We start from the raw sequence: 27,731 nt of genomic DNA, 5'->3' as shown, positions 1-27,731 counted from the left end.
CCCCCCCCAGAAGTCCCCCCTGGAAGGCAAACGTCCTGCCCCCAGAAATTGGATATCTCATCCCCCGGAAGTCCTTCCCCCCCCCCTTCCCCCAGCTTTAGGTGACACTCGTGCAGAAACACCATTTAGTTTGGGCACTTGGCCTCTGAAAGGTTCACCATCACTGGAGTAGGTTATACATCTAGTGAACAAATCAATAGACAGACAACTAAAAATAATATCCTTTTTTTTTTCAAAATGAAAAAATACAAAGGAAGCCCACACTCTTCAATCACATCTGCTAGGAGAACACAGTTTTACTAGAAATGTAGGAGATATCCTATTGCCTCAATGAAAAGGAAAACCATATCATTCTTATTGTTGTAACCCAGACATTTAATTTGATACATGCTTTCAAGGTCTGTTCTTAAGCACAAAGTGACTCATTGAGGTCATACTTTGTTCCAATACTATCTTTTCCATGGTATTCATACAGGTTAGCCTTCCCTGGGGTGGGGGCAAAATACCATTTACAGAAGGCTGGTGACAGGATAATAAGCCTTGAAGCAAACATGTCAAGTGAAAAAAATACAGAGGAACAGATCAGGCTCCTGCTCAAAAGGGGAACTGCAGACATCTCAAGTGAATTGTATAGATCCTATGAGAGAGCCGAAATAATTAAACCCAATGGTCTGACAACTGACGGTGGTTCTGTATATTTCTAAGACAATGTAGGAAGCAAAACAGAAACCATAATCTCACTTCTGCTCCATATACCACTTCAACTGTCTTTTGTCTCCCAGCTCTCATAAACCCACTTTCTTTCTGCAGCTGCCTTTCTTTTGATTACTTTAAAGATGGATTATATTTAAGGAGGTGCAGTGGTTAAATGCCGATACTGCAGCCACTCATTCACAGCCACAAGGTTGTGAGTTAAATTCCAACCAGGGGCTTCAGGGCTGACTCAGCCTGCCATCCTTCTGAGCGTGCAAAAATGAATAACCAACTTGTTGGGGGCAATTAGCTTACACATTGTAAACCACTTAGAGACTGCTTAGTTCAGCATAAAGAGGTATATAAATGTAGCTGCTATTGCTATAATAATAATAATAATTTGTTTTATTTATATACCGCTATTCCAAAGATCATAGCGGTGAACAGCAAGTAAGCTAATTAGCAAGTAAGCCAATTTGCCCCCAACAATCTGGGTACTCATTTTAGCGACCTCGGAAGGATGCAAGCCTGAGTCAAGCTTGGGCCCTTTTGCTGGTCTTGAACTCGCAACCTTGTGGTTTCGAGTGAATGGCTGCAGTACAGGCATTTAACCACTGCACCACCAGGGCTCCATAGAGCAGAGAAGGTCTTCCTTTCCTTAACAAATCCCAAAATCAACTGTATTCAAGATTCAGAACGCTGATAAATGTGTTCCCCACACCACAAATACACACACACACAATTATATATACTAAGAAAAAAATGAAGAGTGCCACCATGTTACCTATGAAGTCCATATACACACACTCGTCCCTCCACATTCTCTGGGGTTAGGGGCACAGGACCCCCGTGGAAGTGGGAAAATGGCAAATAACAAAAACACTATGTTTTTACCTGAGAGAACACCACTCTAGGAATCTCTAGATCCTCCTGTGCAACTCTGTGGTCAACATCTGCCAGACACTGACTACAGAATTGCACTGGAGGAGCTACAAATGCCTAGTGGAGTGTTCTCTCTAGGAATCTCTAAGTCCTTAGGTGTGACCTTTGGTTAAAGTTGACCACAGAATTGCACTGGAGGATGTAGATATTCCTAGAGAGAACATATTAATAAAATCTGTGAATAATCAAATCCACAAAGTCAAAGCTGCAAATCTGGAGGGACAAGTGTGTGTGTGTGTGTGTGTGAGAGAGAGAGAGAGAGAGAGAGAGAGAGAATAGAGAATGCCATCATGTTACCTATGCAATCCAAAATCCAACCCACAGTCCCATCGCCACCACATGCCAATACTCGAAAATCTGGAACATCTCGAAAAAAATTTAATCTGAAAAAGAAAATAAACACAGTTAGTTCTCCCATGTCTTCTTGGCACACTATCAACAGAATCTGAACACAGCAGTTCCCTTTGCTCATATTTGGAAAAAACTGGCTGAAGTCAGCTTGTTGCAGGACAGCACATATTTCTTAGTAATTATAATTCTCAAACACAATGGGCTATACTATAAGGGCACTAGTCATAAGATGCTAATTACTGCAAAGTGATCCAATAAAATTAGTTTCATTATAACATGCAGTTTATTATGGCGAGCAGCATGATATTCATCTCTTGGGAACTATATTTTAATATATAAAGATTAACTAGTATGTAGGTGCCAAGGAGCTGTAAAGAACATCATTTATCAGACAGAGATCTATGAAACCTAGGGCTGACTGCAACAGTTTTCAAACACAGACTAGAATCAAATTAAACTTTGTGTTATAAAGGAAATATGCTTATGCTCAGAAAGCATGGTGAAGTAAAATGATCTTCAATGAAATTATGTTTTCAGTTCATGGAAAGGGGGAGGGATAACATTTTACACTTGGCTGAGGGTGCAAAGTTCCAAGCTGAAATTCACAGCAACAATTCATGCTATGAATTGTTATCTAAAAATGTGTACATATATTCCAGCATATGAGCCCATGTGCATATTGCAGCTAAAAGTGAATTGCATGTTTCCATCAGTATGTTTCAGAAGTGCCTATATATTCACAAAATAGGGATGATCTTTACAGTGAAGCTAATCCAGTGGAAGAAAAACAGAAAGACATATGACAGAACTTGTGGTTTTCATTTAGGTGAATTTATACAGACTGTTGAAATTCTAAGTAAAACATATTAGATGTGTTACATAAGTTACCAGCTCTACATCGTTTATATTCTCCGTTAATGACAAAACACCATAGGACATAGAAAGAAATCTGTATCAGTGACAGGGGGAATAATGAGGTGGCATTGCTACTTGTTCAGGGAGAGAGAGAAAGAGCCAAGCTACGAACACAAAGTAGGTCACCACCTGTTTAGCCATTATTCACTGACAGTATTTTGCAGGCATAAAACAGAAATGCATTTTAAAGGACAATTGCAGTTAAACTGGCCATAGCTTACAATTATGTGAACAAATCTGTACCACAGACTGAAGTCCAACAGAAATACATAACTACTGAAGAAGTAAGTAATGGAGTGGCTAATGTGAGATTATTACATCTAAGGCCATAATCAATATAGTAATCCTTGTTCAGTGAAGAGAAAATGTTTAAATAATAAGAGAAAAACAATCTAGCAAATTTAGTGTGTGTGTGTGGGGGGAAATCACCCTCAGCTCCAGCAGTTGCTGACAAGAAGGGTCTACAGTGTGGTAATGAATATTTATTCATCACCCTCCCCCCCCCCCCCCCCCCCGATAGGACATTACTTGAAAGTTTCCAAATTGGCCTTCTTGCAGTTTAGTAAGTGCACAACAATTCATCAGTGTGGAGGCCAATCCACCATCTGCTGGCTCCTCCTCCAACACCTCCTACCCCAAATTGCTCCAGGGTGTGAGGAAAGTCTTCAGACCATTTTCAGGCAGCCCCAAGAGCTGGGGAGGGAAGGCAAATGACTCTGTTTTCACATAGGGGTTTATCACAAGGAGCTCCAAACTTCACATTTCCGTCACCCAAATGTCATCAAAATGGGGTGGAAGCATCACCAGTGTGATTATGCCTGGCGCTTCTAAAGTGAAAGGGAAGAGTTATCACCATGTAATTGTCAGCAGAGAAGCCCTTTTCTTAATATTAACGGATTAATCCATTAATAAGAAAAGGGCTGCTTCCCTGACAATTCCATGGTGATAACGCTTCCGTTCCACTTCAGAAGCACCTGCGGCATAATCACACTTGTGACGCTTCCACCCCATTTGATGACGTTTGGGCGACAGAAGTGCTGCGTGTGACAAACTCCATAGCAGTTTCACATCCAGGCAACCTACAAAGGCCAAGTATTCTTAGGTTCAGCTGTATGTCTTATATGCATTCAGACTCTTCTTTGGTTCATGCATGATTTGGGTATCAGTCATATTTTTAACCTGACCAATGTCCTGCTGTTTTGGTATTTCTAGAGCATCTTTTCCCTGATACTGAGTGGTTTGGTAACAATAAGATGGCATTAGACAAAATGAAATTATAGTGGTCAGCAACAAAATAGAAACACTAATTTCTAGTGTCCCGCCAGCTACTGCAATTTCAATTAAAAAATATTTAGCTTGTTCCTAGACTACACATTGTGGCTCAATGATTATAGCAGTGACCAGTCTAGAGATTGGAAAATAGTTCATAGCACGGCTGGTTATAAATGCAAACTCTCCAACCTAATACTTCTTTTCAGAAGACCTTCTGCTGTAGTTCTGCTTATCCCCAATCCAGTCCTCTAGAACAAATTTCTCCCTCTTCCTCCACCAAGAAAAAACAAACCTATCTTTGGAGGTCTAGGGAAAGTCAATGAGGAAGTGGGAACTAAGCAAAGAAAGTTTACTTTCATGAGCAACTGTGTATCTATATGGTACAGTACAAGTACTTGGGGTTCTTCATGTTTTTGTCTTGTTTGTCCAATTTGTTCCTTGCTGGTAGAGCAAGGGTTGGATGTATATGGGCAATATATGACACCAAGGACCTTTGTTGATGTTCTGCAGCCTTCACAAGACCTCCATCCAAAATAGGTCAAATGTAGCAAGTTAACATAAAGCTATGCCATCCCCACTGGAAAAAAATACAGAATGCTAATTTTGGTCTGAAATGGGACCATGCAACCCATTGTTTAGGAGTGAAAATTTATCTACAAACTGCCTCTAAACACCATTCTGATTTTCAAGAAGAGCTTTCCATGGGCATGGATAAGATGCTTTCAGTATGAGAAACAATTAACAGAACTATTTTAATCACTCTTTGAAGTCTAGCCATAGAAATTATTTTTAAAAAATTAAATATTTCAGAAGCAGTATGAGTTTAAGAAGACATGTATAAGAATAACACTGAAAGAGAGAATTTTTGGAGAATTTTTTGCTGCAGAGGACAATGAATTCACACTCATGAACCACTGTTCTGGACAGAATATTGGGGCTCGACAGACAAGCAGCTCCAAGCTGCCCGTCTTTGCGCCGCAGCAACCCAAGGGCATGGCAGCGATGCGCTCCCTCTTGGGAGCAGAATGAAGCTGCTTAAAGCAGCTTCCTGGAAGGGGTGTGATTGAGCGCCCTGATCACATCACTTCCAACCAGCGTAGTTTGGGCTGTGTGCCCGTGCTCACTCCATCATGGTGCCACCCGTGTAGACGGGGGCAAGCCATGATGGCGGTCTAGGGCTTCTGGGTATGTAAATGCCCAGTCTCATCTAGCTCTAGCTTGCCGGCAGGACGGCAAAAATTGCCCATCTGTACTACCCCATAGGTCAAGAACTGTAACAAATGAATGTGACAAAGACCAGAGAAAATACTAAAGAAAATATAGGGAGATGTAAAAATACTTTAATTGATACAGTCAAATACAATTATATTTCTATCCATACCTACTTCACTGACTATTAAATGACAACAGTCAGTGCGATAAATAGTCTAAATTATTCTACATCAGAGTAGTGAAACAGCCATTGCTCTTCTGGACTCCAGCTCTCAGCTATCTCAGCCAATATGTCTAATGTTCTGGGACAATGTGAACTGCGATCAAATAATATCTGGAGGGCCAGAGGTTCCCCACCACTATCACCACCACCACTGTGTCTGGGAGTAGTGGTAAATTTGTATGAGAGCAGGCTGTCCCAACATGTAGGCCTTTAGTGACTAGAAAGAAGCCTCTATGTTCTCAGAAACTAACAGAAAGTCTGTAATGTGATTCCAACACATTTGTAATCAATAAAATTATGTCTTTAACTAGCTCAGTGGCTAACTTTTTTGAAGCATTTTGTAGGAGATCTGCAAGCATTGGCTGCACAACATTGTCTTTAGAGCATGCCCATTGCCATTTACGCTGAAGATCTCATTCAATTAACCATACCGAATTGCCTACAACATGCTTCCCTCTGAATTTTTAATACTTTGCTGGACCCAATAGTGTGGGTGACTGGCACCTACACAGACCAAAGGAATGAATTTTTTCCACATTCTGAAAGCTCAGCATGGTCATGGAAGCTGCCTTTCAAACTGGATAGAGTCCAAGTATAATACTCTTATGGTAGACGGTAACAGCTAATAGGCAGAGGCCAAAGCCACAGCAGTGTGGGTGACTGGCACCTACACTTTGACTGGTTATATGTAAAACTGAAACAATCAGATTGATAAATCATACTATAAAAGGGGATAGCCTTTATAAAGCTAAGTGTATAGCCAAAACAAATACTGAAAACTGCATGTACATCCCGATACACATATACACTGGAAAATTAGAATTAAATTAAACTTTGACAAGAAAAACATAAACTAAACAAAGACTTAAATAACACTGTCTATATAATTAATTAGACACTTCTGGAATCACTTCACTATTTTTTCTGTAACGGAAGTTAAACTTTAGACATTTTCAGATAAGCAAAAACTGAAAAATTAGCCTTTGCTGAAAACTGCCCTCTTGTGGCTGTATGCTACAGCTTAATTTTCCTGTCCTCAGTATATATATTTAAAACATAGTCACACTGCAAACATCATAAGCTAATTATATATATATGCCACAGTCCAGTGCACTTCACTCTTGAGTAAGTCCTTATAAATTTGCAATCTGAAACCATAAATTAATTTTAAAAATTTATAAAATCTTTAAGAAAATTCTTAAAAACTTCAGTTAAGTCACAGTGAAGTTTACAAACCCATTGCAACAGAAATTTTCAGTAATTTAAAAACGAACAAAAACACCCAGTAGTGTAAAAGGATGCAAATATTTGACAGACTTGTAAATATAAGCCAATGGATCATATTTAGGACACACCTGTGCACATACTTATCTTACTTACTTCTGAGTAAACACATACAGGATTCCACTATCTGTATACTTAAAAATTATTTTTCTGTAAAGTACAACATTATATGGAAAACAGAGATCTGAAACAATCTAAACAAAAGTGATAAAATCTGTCACTGTTCCCCTGTAGCACAAGCGGTAGAAGTTTGGAAAAGATCTAACATATAAAATACAAATGTGGTGTAAGGACAACATAAGGAACAACTTTGCTGAGGAACCAGGTAAAAGGATTCAAGATAAAGGACTTATAGCACTGGTCTAAAGGAAAAACTGTCCTTTCAAGCAAGTACTGAGACTAGCCTCAAGTCCCTTTTCAACTACGGGTGCAGAGAGTAAACCTCCAATCTGCAATTTCATGCTTGGTACAGCAACGTAATTGGTGGGACAAGATTTCCCTATTGTGTAAAACAAATTTTAAGACTTTTTGGCTTAAAAGTAGAAAATTAAAGATACATTCAGCCAATGTTTACTATAGAACAATAATTTTTGGGAGACTTTGAGCCAGTTCTCATAGCTCTACTGTACTTGTAACTGAATATACCTGATGTTTTTGTCTCAAAGGTCCAAAACATACTGCAAAAATAATCCATTTTGAGATCACTTCAATTGCCCTGGCTAGGGAATTCTGGGAACTATAGTTTTGTGAGACAATTACCCTTCTCTGTCAGAGAGCTCTGGTGTCACAATAAACTACGGCGGGATACAAACCGCCATATAGTACGTATAGGATACGTACTAGGGTTAGGAAGGGGCGGTGCTTCCGCACCCCCCTAACCCTAGTACATATCCTATACGTACAAGATGGCGGCGCCCCTTCCACATGGGCGCCGCCATCTTTACGTACTGGACGCATAGCGTCCAGACGTGTCGCGGCGCCTATGACGTGGCGAATGCGCCAGCGGCGCTTCGCGACATCATCAGTGCGCCGCAAGAAGAAGCTCCGAAATGGAGCTTCTTTTTTGCTCCGTGTGGGAGCTGCGCGGTTTGGCTGCTGCAGCTCCCGCATGGAGCAAATGGCGGCGGCGGGGAAGCGCCGCAAAGCGGCGGTTTGTATCCCGCCTACAATTCCCTAGTACTGAGCCAGGGCAGTTAAAGGGGTCTCAAACTGGATTATGTCTGCAGTGCGTTTTGGACCACTGTTAGAGCTCTACAACTAAAACCTGAAAGTTTCTTAGTATTTCCTCCGTCGTACAGAGATGCATTACACAATGAATAACTGAAATATTTACTCCAGAGTGCCATAAAAAGAAGCACTTGCCTAACTAGGTGTTTGTTTGTATGGGTTTGTTTTTAGCCACTGAAATATTTGCTTAATTTATTTGAAAATGTCTAATATATCCCAGTAGTGTCACGGGGGGAGGGGGTGCAGGGGATGTGGAAGGCACCGGGTGACACCTGGTTGTGCCTCCCCCCCCATTCAGGGCAGGAAAGGCACACATGCACCCTTGCAGCCTGCTGTATCCAGTGCTTCCTCTCATCAACCCCCCCAGCTGCCGACACCCCCCAGCTGCCTTCCCTGCTGGACTCAGGCATGGGGTGGGTATGGGGACCTGGGATAGGGAGCCTTCTTCTGAGTCCCTAGTGGACTTGGAAGGCATGGGAGGGAGGTTTTGGCCCTTTTGACCCCACTCTTATAAGCTCTACTCTCAGAATGTCCACCCCACCAGAAGCCTTGCCCCCTGCACTGGGTGATACCCAGGCTGGGAATGCCACTGATGTATCCTTCATCTTACAAGGGTTTCCACAGTCCCTTTTTTAAAATAAAAAATAAAATATAGTTTAAATATCAAATAGCAATCAAATCAGTAACTTTCTTCTGGAAATGAATAACAGAGAAAACCAAGAGAATTCTGTAAACCTCTGCCTACATAAAAACATTTTAACAGCATTTCTGAAAAAAAACCTAGATTATCTTCTTCATGTATCTCACACAGTAATAAGAAAGAACATGTTAGAGTAAGATAATTTGACTTCAAAGATTAGACCAAGGAGAATTACGTGGGATGAAGTATTCCCTACGGTATTCTGGATCCATGCTACAGAGAAGTGAAGAAAAATTGTTAATATTCACAACTTCGATGAAAAAGTACGTGCTAACACTCAAGACATAATACAGATGGAAAAGGAATATAGCTGCAACTTTATTCAGACCTTGGGACTTCAATCAGGAAAATTGTGCAAACATGCATTTTTTTTCTGCAGAAAAAAATGTGGTTTGAGAGGAGGGAATGTGCTTTTTTGCACCCAAAGCAATATTTTTTTTGCATGTGACAGTATGTTTTCCACAAAAATAAGGTGATTCCTATTCATGCTTCCTATGAATCATTTTGCACAGAAAATGTTTTTTTCCTTTAAAAACATGTTATCTGCATATGAATAAATGTATTTGACATATTATTTATGTCAACTGTGAAAACCTTGGTGCAAAGAAATAGAAAACATATTTTTTCTGAGTAAAAACATGTTTTCTGTGGGAAAAGGGTAGTATTTGTCTGCAAAAATCACAGAACCTCTTGCATAAAAGCATTGCTTTTTGTCCAAAAAACCCACAGTATGTATTGTAAAACACATTTGCATTATCAGAGTGAGTTCTGCTTCACCAACAAAACTCATGAACACATTAATTGGGAGAAATAAAGCCACAACTATTTATTGATTACAGCTGCAATTAAATTGGCACATGCATGAGACTGGATCTTGGTATCAGCCCACCCGCCTGCTGACTGATGAGACCAATGTCTGGCCTTTGCTGGAAAATAGAAGTAGGTCAGTGCAGGCTTGCCTGAATGGGTGCCCATCCCCAGCCAGAACCTCTTGCCTTCCTAGGAATGCATCAGTCCCCCGGAGGGGCAACAGTTTATGCCCCAAACTCTAGCGACCTGTTGCCAGTCCAATAACAGGTTTATAGCAAGTTCTCTTGTTCCTACATACTACATCAATGAGCCTTCAGTGTTTTTAGGCTATGCTGCATTTTATTTCATAAGGTGGGCACATTATAGTGATATTCAATCTTAGACTTACCCTGGCATTGGTCCATTCGCAGCAAGGTCATAAACCTGACGAGGATTCAAAAGATATTGAAACCTTCTATAAATTCTGTAAAGAGAAGAAATATTTATTTAAGTGTTATTCACCATCCAGTTACACTATCAGTAATTGCTGCCAACGTATTGACTATCAGTAATTACTAATTAAATTCATGTTTTTAGATTAGGAAAAGTTAAATGCATCATGCACTTATTCGTGTTAAAGTTTAAAGCTTATCCTTGAAGGACAGAGTTCCATGGTCAATAAAAGAAGCAAAGCCAATTAAAATGAACTCCAAAGGTTAAGAGGAATAGCTAAACTCAACCTCATGGAGGACTGCACACATGCAGTGATCCCTTGGTAACCACTGATGTTTGATTCCAGGAACCCCTGTGCATATCAAAATCCATGGATGCTCAAGTTCCATTAAATACAGTGGCACAGTAAAACGGTGTCCCCTTATATAAAATAGGAAAAATCAAGATTTGATTTTTTTTTTTGAATTCATATATTTTTAAAATAATAATAAAAATAATAATAATAAAATTTATTTGTATCCCGCCCATCTGAGAACAATCGGGGTGGCTAACAAAGTTAAAAATACAAAACATAAAATCCCTGGTACTCTTCCCTCCTTAAAAAAGTATTAACTCCAATGCAATATTTAAAAAACAGTACAAAAAACAGCAACAAACAAACAAACATACAAGTTAAAAACTGACCAGAAGGTCAACCACATCATACCAACAATCAGTGGGAGCAGCAGTATCTTTCCCAGACGTTTTTATAAGGCTGGGTTCTCTATTCTGGGAAGGCCTGCCGGAAGTCTTAATAGCCTTTTTAAAGCTGTCTAAGGATGTAAGTAGACGGATCTCATTCAGCAGGCCATTCCACAGTCTGGGGGCGACGATGGAAAATGCCCTCTGGGAGGTAGTCAAAAGCCTAGATTTTTGTGGCTGAAGTAGGCTCTCCCAGAGGAGCGGAGTGTGTGGGGAGGATTGTAGGGGAGAAGGCAGTCCCAGAGATAGCTTGGACCCAAGCCATTTAAGGCTTTAAAGGTGATAACCAACACCTTGTCCTGGGTCCGGAAGCTAATGGGCAGCCAGTAGAGGGACTTTAGAACCAGGGTAACATGGTCCGGGGTAATATAAAATATTTTCAAGACGTGGATGGTTGAATCCATAGATAAAGAATCCCTGAATACAGAAAGAAGGCCAATTGTAAATTTAAAATAGCCAGGTTCTAGCCTAGAGAGATTTTCATTTACTTTTTTTTTTTCCAAACATGTTTTGAAACTCCACCAAAAACAGATTTTCCAACTCTCCTCCAAATTAAAAGGCTTTGTTTCCTGTGGCATGGTGCTGAGCTCCTAGGATCTTGGCCATTGTTTCTATGTGCAATAAGAAAGACAGAGTATATCTAACAAATGAATAAAGAACAATCTAGATATATGGTAGCAATCACAGTTCACATATCTGCCATTTATATATGAAACATCCAAGTGTGCAATCATTTCAATCACTTTCTCTTAGCCCTTCTTCAATATGGACAGTCCAAGAAACATGGCTGAATACTCTGCCAGTGAACCTAATCCTTCCATAGCCAGGAAAAGAATTCTAGTCAAAGATTGTCTGTTTTGCTGTGTAAGATTTCCTCATCTGATGGCTCACCTGCAAAAGCAGAGTCAGAGTGCTTATCTGTGTCCAAAACACACTGCAGAAATAATTCATCTTGAAACTGCTTTAACTGTCCTCGCTCAGTGCTAGGGAATTCTGGGAACTGCAGTTTTGTGATACGTTTAGCCTTCTCTGTCTGCAGTTCCCATTCTTTTAATGTGCTCATTTCATGTCAAATGTAAATTGGGGGGGGGGGGGGGCAGAATGCAATACACACTCAATTATTTTCTTCCAGAAATAATAACGAGAAGTGGTTATTTCTTCAAAACATCAAAGTTCAACTGTGAGCCCCAATTACAGTCATTCGGTTGAGGCACTGCAATTCAAAGAAGTATGGATTCATTGATGTCTCTTCTGGTTGGGACTAACAACTAAATTTACATTGACACAAAATGTCAATAAAACCAAGGATAATCAGCAACAAATGCATACCTTTCTCCCTGTTTTCCGCCACTTTTAGGGTTGACAAAAACTAGAAGGGGATGAGTACCTGGAATAGGTGCAATCTAAATTAAGAGAATACCACAGAAACTCATTAGTTATTCACTCTTTTTCATTCAATTTTTCATTATAGATACACAGAAAGATGATTAGGAAAACCTCTGGCTTTTTTTAGTGAAATTCATTATAGCATCCTTAAAACAATTAGCTGAAATATAAATGAAATAGATAAATAGATGATAGACAAACAGACAGATAGCCAGCCAGATAGATAGATTTAAAATATTCATTTCCAAGCCAGTGAATTGAAATTATTACAATATCAGTGCATATTTATGACACTAACTACTATGGGAAATGCACAGGAATTAAGACATGAATTTTGCAGCTGGTGCTGATGGACAAATTTTCAACAGCAGCAGAACCATTCAAGAAAACCATGAATATCAAAGACATTAAGCAAATGCGTTTTAAACAAAGCTTTCCTCATATTCTGAAACTAGAGTAGCTGGAATTTTGTTTTGTTTATGTGGTATCATACATCTTCTACCATCTCAGTGCTCATTGCCTGGGTAGGAAAGTGAAGTAATCCTATACTTGGTTTTTTGTGGGTTTTTTGGGCTATGTGGCCATGTTATAGAATACTTTATTCCTGACGTTTTGCCAGCATCTGTGGCTGGCATCTTCAGAGAAAGAAATCCTATACTGTTTTTATCAAAAAGAGTACCCAGACAGAACTTGCTAAGCCAAACTCAGGAAATGGCAAGGCACACCTTTGTTTATTATCGTTACTTAAAAAGGTGCAACCGACACACATTTCCAGGGAAAAAAAATCACCTTAGAAACAAAGGAGACATAAGATGATATACAGAGAGCCTTACTGCCTCCTTGACTTCTGAATCTGTTGTTTTGTGCCTTCACGTCGTTTCTGACTTATGGCAACTCTAAAGTGAACCTATAATGGGCTTTTCTAGGGCTGAGAGTGTGTGACTCACCCAAGTGAGAATAGTATCTACTTAATCTGATAAACGTTTAGGGTAAACTTGTTTAAATGTTTTTTAAATGTTGTATTTATACATTTTAATGCTTTTGCATTGTTTTTAAATTGTACTGTTTTAAATTTGCTGTTCACCACCATAAGTCCCCGAACTGGAAGAAAACTGGGAAATAAGTAAATAAAACAACAACAACATGTGGCTCTAAAGATGTCTGCAGTTCTCATTGGCCTTAGTCAGGATAGCCAATAGTGAGGAAAGAAAGGAGCTGCCATTCAACAATAGGGAAGAGAAAAACTGTATTGAAAATGTTGTAATTGGAGATTTACTCGTTACAAAATTCACACATAGTTGATATGTTAAAAAAAGGGAGTGTTTTGTGTTTTTATTGCACAAAAATAGAAAGGAGTTTCTGCACACACACAGAGCCCTGTTTCCTGTACAGAAAATGCTGTTTTTTGTGCAAAACAACCACATGCAAATGTTGCATGAAGTGAGTCCTGAATGGTACAGGACTACATGATTTTCAAAAGACATTTTCACACATAAATAAAATTTATAAAATTAATTGTTGTTTCCTTCAAGAAGAAATTTAGTGAAGAATTACATGTGGTCTCTTCCAACTCTATGATTCCATGATTCTACATCCTTTTAGAATAGAAACCCAAAAGATTCTTTAGATTAAAATAAGCCACAGGAAAAACGGATCCAAATAAGGCAGAGGCACTTTCTGGGCAAGCAAGAAAATGAGAAACAAGAAAATTAGCCCCCTTCTACAAGCTTCTTGGATATCTCAAAATCTAAGGTAGGCACTGTTTTTTACTCCAATGGTTTTTTGCTGACAGGTGAACCTGTGATACAATTTCAAAATAGTTCAGCAATCTTACTGACATAGGTTGTGTTTGCATTGCAGAAATAATGCAGTTTGATGCTGCTTTAACTGCCATGCCTCAGTGCTATGAAATCCTGGGATTTGTAGTTTCTTGTGGCACCAAAGCTGTCTGACAGAGAAGGCTAAATATCTCACAAAACTACAAATCACAGCATTCCATAGCACTGAGGCATGACATTTAAAGCAGTGTCAAACTGCAACATTTCTGCAGTGCAGGTGCATCCATAATCATAGTTTCAACACAGCTACAGCTGAAATCTTCAACTCATCTCTTATGAAAGGTAGAGTATAGTTCAGGGTCTTGTTCACTTCACCAGACAGTCATTTGGTTGGTGGAAGAAAGATCTATGAATTGAAGCACATATGTTTCTGCCAAGGCAACATTTACAGACTGTATCAAAGATTGTCACATCTTTAATGCTTATCTAGAGATTTAATCAATTCTACTTATTTAGTCTAATTCCAGGGTTGTTTGTTCCTGTGAATGAAGCATAAACCAACGTTTCTCATTGTGACAAAGATGGACTGCCTCTTAGATGTCCCTACGGATTCAGGTTAATTAATGAGGCTCATCTTAAGGTTATACATGATATATTACTTCCTCTAATTAGAAATAATAATCCTGATCATTATGCTGGTTAAGCTAGAAAGAAATAAGATGAATGTGCTTAACTATGATTAATAATAGTTGTACCTAAGTAGCAGTCTTCTCTGCCACTGAATTGCCTGCACAGTCCTATATGTCTGGGGTTTTTTTGTTTGTTTTTTTACTTTAGTAATTTTCTATTAGTAATAGAAAAAATATTTGTAGCTGAATATTTGAAGACTATACTTTTTACAATATGTATTGTGCAAAGGAAAAAAACTACCAAAACCCAATTTTCATGAAGAAGTGGAGGGGAGTGTATAGCATTCAATTTATGCATTACGAGGTGTTTTAATTATGTACGGTAAATAAGGAGATATATTATAAAAACACAAATTAGCAGACCTCTCAAATTTCACCAGTTGCTGTCCTGTTACAGGTATAGGCAGACTTTAATTTAAATGAAAATCTATCTATACTGTTACATTTCAAATACAAATCATCCTGAGTACATTCTATACTGCTGCTTTCCAACTTTACTCCAAAATCCTTTCTGATGGCTTCTATACTTTATATATGTTGGATGCAAGCCATTAATTACACCCACGCATTCTTTGTTGATGCTTCAGAAATTATAAACAGCTGCACAGATAGATATTTTAATTGTATATGAACATTCTAGCACACTCCACATACCTCTAGTCCAAGAGAGATATGGAAAGTGAATCCTGAGTTATTTTATAGATTATTTACCATCATACATGATTCAATGAAAGGATCATAGTCCTTCACTGACATACCAAACTGAAGAGAAATAATATATACAACTGGAAGCACAAATTTAGGTTTTGTTCATCAGCCTCTGATGAAGTCAGCTTTTAAATGAATAAGTTCAGAATCCACACAATTGAAATAAAGTAACTGATACTGAAAGTGTAAATGACTATCAGCAAATAACTTCCCCTATTACCTATTGATTATAGCCTATATACCTCTTGGTACACCCTCTTGATATAACATTTAAAATAAAAATGTTAAACCAATTTTGGAAAGCAAGCATGAAAGTCCTGTGCAGATGGTATTCCTAGAAAAGGAACTGGAGAAACTGCCAACTCTGTATCAGTGTACAACATTTATGTCCTATTAGAGAAAATGTTCTCTTCAATGTACTGTTCTGTTTCTTTCTCCACATGCATCAGAAGATTCATGGAGACACCTGGACGTTATTTCATTTTGTTGTACTGCACCATTGGGTAACAATGTAATTTCATAAACCATATCATGGATAGACATAGTGGCACTAATGTTTTGTGTTTGGGAGACACCTTGACTTATGATTATTGTTCATTCCTATGACATATTTAATCAAAGAAACAAGTGGCCTTTGCTTTGCAGTGACAAGAGCTTTTGGGTTCTATTCTATGTTCTGCAATGGGAAATGTTTTATTTTCTGCCCTGCAATTGCAAACTATGAAATATACAATTCAATGAATAGGTGCAATCATTTTTATCTAGGATTACAGAATGTGTTGAAGCTTGGCTTTATTCTGCAGCCAGGAAAAATACTGTGATTGTTGCTGATTTGGAAAAAAAAAAAAAAAAGCAGAAGTGAATCAAACCTGAAGGCCTTGTCCATCCACAGTAACTGAATTTGCTCTCTGCATCTTGTTCCGATCACCTAGGTTATCTGACTGCTGAGAACTACTTCTCTCTTTTTTCATAGTTGTTTGCCGTTCCTAAAAAGGAGGTGGGAAATAAGGATTAATAAGTTTCACATTTCTACTATGGTCAAAATGGAAGGTCTCAGTCTGGCATGACACATTCAAATACTGCCTCAATGATAATGAGTTCAGTGATTGCAATCAAGTCATTAAACTAAGCCCAACTTGACATACATCTATTTATGTATCTAGACATAATAGTGGTTAGATAATAGATAGATGGTAATTATTTTGTCACAATAAGAACTAATGCAATGGCATGAAGTTGGTAATACACTGTGAGGGCATCTAACTGCATTATCAAGCTTCTAAAATAAGGAAGTTAATTAGAAAAGGTTTCCCATCTATCTTTTGAAAAAAGAAAAGTCACTGAAGACCACAATTGTCTTCATAAACAGGGTCAAATAGAATCTGAAATGGTCTCTTCTCACTTTGAATAAAGCCTGTTCCAGGAATAAATCAAGCCAATCACACCCCTTAGAAAATTCTGCAAGTTCAATCTGTGAGTGCTTTGATCACACACACTCAACCACAACAAGGACATGAGGGGGGCTGAAAACATGGCTTTAGTGGTCACATACAACCCATGAGCAGCATTTTGCACACTCCTGAATTAGACTAAAAGTATGCAAAACCAGGCATGATGCGAGGACAATGCGAAACTGGGGAGAGCATAGGCCTGTGTGTACAGGCTCTCGGTCTACATCCTCAGATGAAATGTCATTTTGATTGTAAGGGTTTGTTTTTTTAATCTTTCAGGTTTAAAGGGAAACTAATAGAAAACCTTAAACAGTTTCTAAAATAAATTGAGATAAGATAGACATGCAAAAGGCAGTTTTACACAGAACCAAACTTAAGAAATTGTAAATGAACTATATGCATATTCTTCTAGTTTATCTCTCTTCCTTTCTTCTGCTGACACCCTTGCGGGAATTTTGGACTGAAAACCGTTAGGGACCAGGACCTGCTTCCTTGCCCTTTCTAACACACTATGTATATTAATAATATATTGGACCCTTGTTATCCGCTGGAATTTGGTTCCAGGACCCCCCCCCCGTGGATAACAAAATCAGTGGATATTCAAGTCCCATTAAATTCAATGGCATAACAAAGTGGTGATTCTTACATAAAATGGAAAATCAAGGTTTATTATTTGGAATTCATGCTTTTTCTCAAATATATCAAGCCGTGCATGCTTGAATCCGTGGATAAAAATTCCGTTGATAAGGAGGGCTGACTGTATATTAAATAACAACCTCCGAATGATAATTGAGCAGAAGTACTTATGAACAGATTTCTACTGGTGCCAGTTTTATTAACTACTGTACTGTGATAAAACTTTTTAAAATCAGCTATACTTTTATTGTTCACAAAGGGGTAGAAACATAGAATTCCTAGACTTGTTGAAACCACAGGTGGGAATTTCTCTTCAGGTAAATAACAGCAGTTTGAGTGGGATTAAGTGACATATATAGTATTTACATTTTTCACAACCTAATCTTCCCATACTACTTTTAAAATCAAATAATAAATAAGTTCTAACAGAAATCCTGCAAATATTTGCTCAGACGTAAGGCATACTATGTTTAGCTGAGCTATTACTATTATCGGATAATGGAGGGGACTGTGGACTATTGGATATGCTTGCTGGGTCTGAATTTAGAATCCAACACCAGTAAGGCCTGATAATACTATATCAAATATTGATCAATAGTGTCATCAAAACCAAGAGCCTGGTAGCACAGTGGTTAAATGCTTGTATTTCAGCCACTCACTCACAAACCACAAGGTTATGAGTTCAATACCAGCCAGGGGCTTAGGGTCTACTCAGCTTTGCATCTTTCTGAGGTCACTAAAATGAGTAGCCAGCTTGTTGGGGGCAATCGGCTTACACATTTTAAACCACTTAGAGAGTGCTTAAGTGCACTGATAAGTGGTATAGAAATGTACTTGACATTGTTATTGCTGTTGTTACTGTCTATCTCCTAACTCCAGTAGTTTAATGTACTGTGAGAGACTGAAGTACTATAATGAAGACCTTATGAAGTGCACATTTTTAAAGAATATTGAAATAATTTTAATATTATGCGGAAAATGGTTAATTTTATCATACAAAAATAAAAACATCTCCAAGTGAAAAATCACTACTTGTAGCCATGAAGGTTGGCTCTTTCCTGACCTACCAGAAACTCTGTCACCTTTAACACTGGGAGAAATGCATTAAGTATTGCTGCTTTGAGCTTTAGATTCAAAGCCAATGCCACCCCTGGGAACTAGTATTAGCCTTATAATCACAGAGAATTCTTGAGATGTTACTAGGAATACAGGAAGCTGTATTCCAATTATGGCAATTAAAGTGGAGACGTAGTACTGGATAGTGTGAGAAAGCCCATAGCCTTCAACAACAATGGACTTTATCACACTGTGGGCTGCTGGCACAGGATAAGAATGGAACGGAAGGCCAGGAATGAGTGTAGAATGAGTGGGGGACACATTTTACCGCACACAAAGTCCCTCACTCATTCCGTTCCATTCCCCATCCATTCCCCATCCGTTCCAGAAGGGGCAATTTTAAGCACTGTTCAAAACAGTTCTCAAAAATCTCCTCTGGGGACGGATTGGGAATGGAATTAATGAGGGACTTTCTGTGTGCAGTAAAATGCATCCCCCACTTGTTCCGTTCCCTTCCAGGCCCCTTTTGTCCCATTCTCATCCTGTGCAATAATGTTCAATGTCTCACGAGAGGGTAGTCCATAAATAGTTAAATTAGACAGCGGACTGATGACCTGATTTTGCCCATTTTATTTGAGGCTTCTATTTAGAATCTGGCCCCTATTCTGACAAGGACTAGGGCACTTTTTTAGGTGGAACTAGAAGAAATGGTTTTTACAATGACTGGTGTAAACCAACTCATGCTCAAGAACAACTTTTCCATTATCACTCAAGCCCTGTTTCAAGATTAATTCAACAAGATGGAAAATAAATAGCCAACACTGGATATTCTGCAACTTTTAATAACGTTCATTTTGAACATTCCTTCCTTTCACTAGCATTTCTTTTAATAACTATCATACATGAGGAGGTGGGAAGCCAGATTACTGTTGGGCAGAGTAATGTCAGATCACTGCCATATATTGAGCTTTTCCAGAACATAACTAGCTATAGGACAGGTATTTCACAGCTGATGGAAGAAGGGCATTTTTGCTTATTTTTCTTCTGAATGACAACAGTCCATTTCTACCCCTCTGCATCAATAACATTGGAGATCTTGTTGGCGAAAACATGAAAGTCTGGATCCAACCTCACCTCATCCTACCTGTAGGAACATGGCTAACCCTGTGCTCACAGAATGGTCCCCAAGTGTTATGAGGAATGTTCAAAGCTACCTTTTACCAAGTCAGAGCATTGGTTCACCTAGTCCTAGTACAACACTGTCAACTCTAGACTGGCAACAACTCTCCAGAATTTCAAAGCAGGATACCTTCCCTGCTCTACTTAGAGGTCCCTAGTGGTCTCACATCCAAATATTAACCAGGTCAGACCCTGTTTAATGTCTGACATCAGACAGCATCAGGCATGTTCAGGTAGGGATGCCACATGAAATAAGGGACAGGGCTCTTGTACCTTTAATAGTTGTGCAGACAAGGCAATTTCAGCAAGTATTGCATGTTGCCTCAGCAATACCTACTAAAATTTTCTGTTTTACACAACTATTAATGGAACAAGAGTACTGTCAATTATTTTACCCGACAATTTTAGTCAGGGTATTATGGTAAACTAATGGGCCTACTACTATACACAGCCTCCCTCCCCCTTGTGAAACTCCTTTTCACTAGTGGAAAAGGACCTCTGTAGCATCCTAACCATCTCTAGACAGTAGATGTGGGTGTCACAATTATAACACTACTTGTTTATAAAAATGTCATCCCCATACCCCCAACCTTCCTTCAACTGTATTCTGTATTGTTAGGGAAATAATTCTTGCAAGCACTATCTCAAGGAAAGGCTACTGGTGCTCTAAGCTATTGTTAAAATATAGGTAGAAATGTTGTGAGGTTTATGATTTTTCTTTTGTTTTTTAAAATATCATAAGTAGTTGCATAGTAATTATTGTTTGGCAGTAAAACAGCAGATGTAAGAAAGGGAAAAGCCCCATCTGTGAAATAATATTGGTTATTACGTGAACCATGTGCAGTTCTTAAAATGGGCTCTTGGGGAGAAACCCAAAGACAAGACCTATCATGCTAGCTAGATGATGAATGTTGACATGTCTTTTCTCTCTCTCTCTCTCTCTCTCTGGCTTTGCTTCGCAAATGAAGATTCAGGAAGGACTCATCCCGCACTTTGTACAAGTGCGTTGGTGACTAAAAAGGCCAATCCGGGATAAACAGGCCCGGTTGCAGAAAGCACAGCGGAAAGTCTCCTTGGGTGATGTTTGGATGCCCTTTGGAGCATCATGCTGAAGAAGATTGTAAATAGAGTTGGAGCAAAAACACAACCTTGTTTCACACTATTAGTTATTAGAAAGGGCTCCGAGAGAGCGTCGCCATATCTGACTTGACCTTGTTGGCCTTCATGTAGCAGGATGATCATTTTGAGGAATTTGGGGGGGGCATCCTAGTCGTTCCAGGATCTGCCACAGACCTTTTCTACTCATAGTGTTGAAGGTTTTGGTGACCTAGATGATGAATGTTGACATGTCTTACTGCTATGCTAAAGTCAGAGAATCCCAGAAAGCAAGTAGAGTAAACCAGTCATCAATGAAAACTTAATAAATTTGTCTGTATATAAATTTCATGGATTTAATGGGTCTATCCAGATCTAAGAGATGGATGTAGCTTATGTCCAAAACACACTGCAGAATAATTCAGTTTGAGACTGCTTTAACTGCCTTGGCTCAATGCTAGGTAATTCTGGGAACTGTAGTTTTGTGAGACATTTAGCCTTCTCAGAGAGCTCTGGTGCCACAATAAACTACAATTCCCAGGATTCTCTAGCACTGAGCCAGGGCAGATAAAGCAGTCTCCAGATAGATTATTTCTGCAGTGTGTTTTGGGTCTTAATTACTGGAATTGGTCTGATACCAAATTGTAACTCCCGGCACTCTGCATCATTGGCTATGCTGTCTAGAATACCTTAGAGCTATAGAGCAGAAATAATTTGAGATCCACACAATTCCTACTCCAGTTAGGCAAAGGAATCCACTAGAATAGAGAGGGTTAAAAAAGAATTAGAAAGGATGTTGTAGATTCTAACTAAATAAAAGGTATTTTATTTGTTACTAATATTAAGTATTTAGAAGTACTACAGAACTGTAATATCAGAAGATCAAAACACATTTGGCACTTTCTTCAAAAACATCAAGTAAACAAAATCTCAGAATGATTGTGTGACATTCTTATATCAAAATGGATGTGAGGCTGATGCTTATTGAAAATAAATGACACTGCAAAATGCAGATATTTATTTTATGGGTGACACATATGTTCTAGTTATGACTATTTTATTAGGACATATAAAATGATTGATGCAGCTGTAATCATTTTGTCTCTTGGATGCAGGCATAGCTGAGTGAAAGTTACTCAGTAAAAAAACCCACTGAAAAGCTAATGCATATTTTGATGACTTGGAACATCAAGTTGTTCTGCTCTTCCATCAACTTTTAGACAAACAAAAACTCCAAAAAATGTTTGCTTGTTGCCAATAGGGCACTGGATTCCTGGTTGTGATCTTTACAAGCTGGACTTGCAGCACTTACATTTCTCCTGTTATCTAACAGGTTATCAAACATTTTGTAAGAAAATGCTTAAGCAAAATTCGTATTTGCTCAGGATTCTCTTAATTTCAATCCCAGCCTTCATCAAGATTTTATTTCTGGAACACAGGGTAAACTCAAAATATCTCTGCACACTGCACCATAAAAATTCTGATCCACTACTCCTTTCTGTCTCTGTTCCTCATGTTTATATGTTCAAGGAAAGTGACTGCCCAACCCTCTTCCTGCAGTTACAAATACTAGTGTTAGCCCATCATTTTGTTAAGGCAAGATAATATAAGGCATTTCCAAAATTATGTCTGACTAATGTAGTGACTGATACCTTTTTCTTTTTTGTGCATACCTTTTTCTTTTTTGTTGTTTTTGTTTCCTTGGAAATCCATAACACACGAATGCTCTTATTACAGCATATTGCTACAACAATTAAAATTTTATTGAAATCTGATTGTGGAGCAATTTGACAGGTGACCTCACTGTTTCTGCTTCTCCCATTTACTGAGTTATCTAAATCTAATTCATCTAAATAAACAAATGCCCTCAGAAACTAGAGGAAATGTTTTCAATGTGGTGGTGGCAAAGCTGTGAAGCCCCGTATTGTACCCCATTTGTCTGTTGCCTGGGGACAGGACAAAATTTTACCCAAACCAGATTTCAGGGTTTCTTCTTGGGTCATATTTGCTGGGATAGGTCCAAGATTCTTTCTTGTAATGGCAGCCCAGATGGTGCCTGAAAAAAAGATATGGTGGAATACAGTTTTGTGCTACACCCGCCTCCCAGTCTCATTTTCTAAAAGACTACTGGAGGTATCAGTGTAGACAAGGCAAAGATGAGGCTGAACAACTTTCAGCTCTGCCCATGACTAGTAAAAGGCAGAGCTGGAGGTGGGGTGTGGGGATAAGGGAGTGAAAGTACTGCCCTTCAATAAGAATTCTGCCCCTCCCATGAAACTTTCCTTCAGTCCCCACATTTCCAATATTACGGTAAATTAAAACTTCACTTGAGCTTTTAAGAAATACAATTTAGGCAGTTTAAGAAAAGTGTCAGGCAAAGTTGCCAAGGTATGCAAACAGAATAAATATGAGAGCACTAGTTAGAAATCTGAGAAAGTGAAATAAAATGTCATGGGGGAACAGAATTCTTGTTTAGAGGGGCAATGTCTCCATTTGCCCCCTCCATAGTTATATTCCTGTAAAAGGCCTCAGGAGTACCAACCAGGTTATCCATGCATCACACAAAAGACTAGGGTAGATGTGGGAAGAGGAAGATTGAAGTGATTCAAAAGACCACTTTGGCCCTCATATTGTTTATGATGAAACCTTCAAGACACTCAGAATATCAGCATCACCACCTCATGGAACATGATAGGTTTTAAAGGCATGTGCAAATACCTAACTATTCTCATTTTCTAAGCACATGGCTGAACAATATTGCAGAACTATATTGTCTAGATCAGTGGTTCCCAACCTGTGGTCGCAACCCTTTTGGGGGTCGAATGAGCCTTTCGCAGTGGTCGCCTAAGACCATCGGAAAACACATATTTCCGATGGTCTTAGGAACCGAGACACCGCAATTCTATGATTGGGGGTCACTACAACGTGAGGAACTGTATTAAAGGGTCGCAGCATTAGGAAGGTTGAGAACGACTGCTCTAGATCCTAACGAAGCAGAATGTTGTAATTTCTGAAAACATAAAAACCATACAGGACAGAAATAACTGGTTCTCCTCATCTCTACCATCAACCTTGGATGAACTTTGGAATGTCTGTTGTTCTGGACAATTGTCAGCTCTTCAGCATTACTTCAGCAAGGAAATAATACTTTTTAAAACAAAATGTTTTAGTAATGTGTGTGCCCATTCCTAGGTTTTATATAGAATACAGACTGTCTCAACTAAAGCTCCCCAAAACACTTTTACTGCAAACAGAAAGTCACAACACTCAAACATTTTTAGCTACATCTGTGAATACTGTTACATTACGTACCTCAGGAAGCGAGACTCCTAAAGGGGGTAGAGTCTGTTGGAGAAAAAAAAATTCAGCCACATTAAAACTGTAAGAACGCACAAAACTAATTAATACACAATCCTGTTGAACAAATAATCAATTGTAGCACTACTTTTGTATTACCAGTCATCAAAAAACTTATCTAGGGTTATTTTATATTAATTGCATAAACTTGTATCAAACTTTTCAAAATATCTGATACATTGTAAGATGTTAAAATAAATAGGACTATCCAAATAGCAGAAAGAATAGAAACATGAGTATAAATTCCAAGATTTCTGCATAAAACAATAAAAAATCAGTTAAGAAAATATTTCTAGAACAAAAACATTTTTATAGTCCATCTAAAAATGGCAATAGTGAGTATTTGATAGAAATGGTGAAGTGTTGCATACAAAAAGCTCCTAACAGGTAGATTCCTGTTCTTAACATGCCAGAAAATACGCTTTCTGGTGCATAGCTCAAAGCTTGAATAGGTTTCAAAGAGGCTGTACAAACTTCCCTCAAGGGGGTGACATGGAGCTGCCTCTTCTTCAGCCAGATAGGGGCTGCAGCAACCGCATGCCACAACCCCAATCTGGCCTTTCCAGGGTGCCACAGTCATAGCACCATGGCTTGGCGGTACTCCTTTAGTTATGCGTCATATGGATCCAGCGCCAGAGGAGTGCCATGATGCTGGACGCTGTGTGGAGTGGCATCATGGTTCCCTAGGGGGCAGAGTTGGGGCATGCATCATATGGATGCGACACCGTGACTCCACCCCAGGCCAGCCTTAATGACTGGTCTGAACAGGGCCAAAGGGATGGTTCTAAAGATTACCTTTAAAAGCTTAGGAACAAGTTAATGTCTGAACTTTAGAGTGAGCTTGTAAACAAACTGGTCACTAAAGTAATGTGTGCTAGCTGTCTTGCTCCACCAGCATCCTAGTGGATGCTGCATTTTGAACCAAATTACATTTATGAATTGTCTTTAAAGGCAACTTCACACAGAATGCATTACAACAGTCCAGTGTGTATATAATGGGTGTTTGCGTAAACAAACCCAGATCTGCCTCCTTCCAGTACAGATGCACTTAGTGAATTGAATAAACACTATTTCCAGTAGAACCCTCAAACCATGGCTTCAAGGCACATATACTTGATTCTTTCAGACAAATGTAGCTTCAGCTCCATCTAGAGTAGCAGATATTCCAGCCAACATTCTCTCCATCATTTCTGAATTAAGTTTCACTCGCTCATTTTAAGTGGGCCCAACACAGCTGCAAGAACTGCCTCAGAATTTCTACCATCTCAGAACACTTCAATCCAAATGTCCAGATAAACTAATCCATAAAATGAAGAAGCTGCTGAATAGCATGGGGATAAGATAAAATAGCAAGGCACCCCACGAGTCATAGACCATGGTGAGAACAATAGCTATTCCAGCACTGCCTTATGGAAATCACATTTCAGAAAGGAGAGAAACCACCACAAAATAATGCTTCCAGCTCTACTGTGGAATGATTCAATGGTATCAAAAGTCACTGAGAGCTGTAGTAGAATCAACCACATCACTGCCTAGATAAAAGTATAGGTTTTTTTCTCCAGACTGGAATGAATCCTAATCATCACCCTTGTGCAGAATGACCTGGAGCTGAAACACCACTAATCACTCCAGACTTTGGCAAAGAATAGTGAGCAATAGCTTCTCAAGCCTATCCCCATTTTTGAAGAAGAGAGTTCATCAGAAAGGATAGCAATATTGCTTCCCTTAGAATAAAAACAGAATATGGTATATCTGAAACCGTTTTAGCTTCTTCCTAGATTCCTTCTGACTTAACCTCCTAGAAGGATACAAATCAAGAATGTAGCTTAACAATTTGTAAGTCAACAATTTGTCCACAATCCCCAGTCACATGACTAAGAAATATCCACAGCAATTTAACAAGATTGTCCCTCCCCCACTCCAAGATGTTTGTTGTTATTAACTGTTGTGGGCTCCTTTAACTTCCCCATTCTTCTTTCCTTTTTGACCAGACAAACTATAATTGATTTCTTTTACCTTTTTTGTACACATTTCTGTTTCTGTAGAATTATTTAGGAACTTTTCTGTTTGGGGCATTATGTTCATGCTAGAGTTTGAGGAATTCAGGAAAACCTAATAATATAATGAACAGGCATGTTCACATTTATGAAATGCTTGATAGATCAAATAGTTATCTTCAAATAACTAATGCCATTATGAGACACTGTAAGTTTTGACACCATGATATTTTTTTTAAAAGATATAACTCTGAAGAAATCTAGGCATTGAAAAGAACCTTGCTGTTTACATGATCTATGCAGTTCCTTTGGGCAGATATAAGTAGATGTGTGTGAGAGATCAGACTAGAGGATAGCAGTTGTATCACTATTTCAGTGACAAATGGCTCAAACCTCATTTTTATTGTGTATCCCAGCAGTTCTTCATTTTCACAGGGTTAGGGCAAAAAAGCCACACCAGAAAGATATTACATGGTTATTGATATCCAGAACTGCTGAAGTTTGGAACTATCTTTACCTAAACTAAACTAAAGATCACCATGCCATGATCCTTGTCAATATGTTGGCTTTGTTTCTGTCAAAGATTGCTACTTGCAGAACTGACAACCCCAGGTAAAATTTAGGATGACTGAAGTGTGCAGGCTACAATTTATCACTTTTTCTTTCTAAAACTGAGTGGCACTCAAGCAATGATGATAGCTAATTGAAAGATGCATCTTCCCCCAGGGGCAGTTATTAATATCAATCTGACATCAAAAGAAACAAAAATAGCTCTTGCTATACATAATAATACTGTTCTCACTGCACAGTTTTTGACTACAAAGAAACTGTACTTAAGAACTAAATAGTTCATTTCTGAGTTTTTATATTGTGCAAACTCTTAAATTGTTTATGAAAAATGTAGCAATCAACAAAGTAGCATGCATTTCAGTACAGAGGCCTATGTTTCCTTGTTATTACATGGACCAATTAACAAGATTTCTATTGTCTTGACAAGACTCACAAAGTGTTACATTTCTATTTTGTATTTATTTTAGGGCTTTTCAACACATTACAACTTATGAAGGCTACTGGAACAATGTCTGCTTAGCAGAAGCTCCATGCGGAAGCCACATATAAAACAGTTCACTATGTGGATTACTACTACATGGAGAATTACCATATCAATTCCAACACTCACTGGGAAAGCTGGTAGGCATTCAGAGGCTGTCCACATGCTGAAAGTGGCCAGTACAGCATATTAAAATTGCCACTTCAAACAACAGAGCCAGGTCAGTTTTAAGATGCTCCCCGCATTATTTTTTGAACAGTTGTTCATTACCATGAATTCCTTGGTATCAAAACTTGAAAGTAGCTCCAAATAGATTATGTTATCAATGTCCCAGTACACATGAGCAAAAAGCGCCAAGTCAGCGCCAAAATTAGGGTTGCAGAGCGCATGGCAATCACATGCTCTGCAACCCTAATACGTATGGACGGCACCATCTTTACATGGTGCTATCCATATGTGGTATGTGTCGATGATTTCATGTGCACGCTGTGTCCAAACAGCGCAGCATGTGCGTGACGTCTCTGTGCCACCCCAGGCAGCTTATGG

General features: G+C 38.8%; 1 protein-coding gene across 4 annotated transcripts in view; it reads right to left on the bottom strand.

The window, feature by feature from the left end:
• The window catches only part of DGKB (diacylglycerol kinase beta), a 306,824-nt gene that overhangs the window by 177,860 nt on the left and 101,233 nt on the right, over positions 1-27,731 (bottom strand). For all 4 annotated transcript variants that reach the window (XM_089533137.1, XM_089533138.1, XM_089533135.1 and 1 more), the window contains exons 14-18: positions 24,093-24,125; positions 16,233-16,349; positions 12,132-12,205; positions 10,018-10,092; positions 1,933-2,018 (exon numbers count right to left, since the gene is read on the bottom strand). In XM_089533137.1, coding sequence (XP_089389263.1) covers positions 1,933-2,018; positions 10,018-10,092; positions 12,132-12,205; positions 16,233-16,349; positions 24,093-24,125 — 385 coding nt within the window. The remainder of the gene's footprint in view (positions 1-1,932; positions 2,019-10,017; positions 10,093-12,131; positions 12,206-16,232; positions 16,350-24,092; positions 24,126-27,731) is intronic.

This window comes from Sceloporus occidentalis, unplaced genomic scaffold, assembly GCF_023333645.1.
Source record: "Sceloporus occidentalis isolate IW3139 unplaced genomic scaffold, rSceOcc1.0.p SCAF_7, whole genome shotgun sequence".
Taxonomy (NCBI): domain Eukaryota; kingdom Metazoa; phylum Chordata; class Lepidosauria; order Squamata; family Phrynosomatidae; genus Sceloporus; species Sceloporus occidentalis.
Note: the sequence above shows the minus strand (reverse complement) of the source record. Positions and strands in the feature narration are given on the sequence as shown.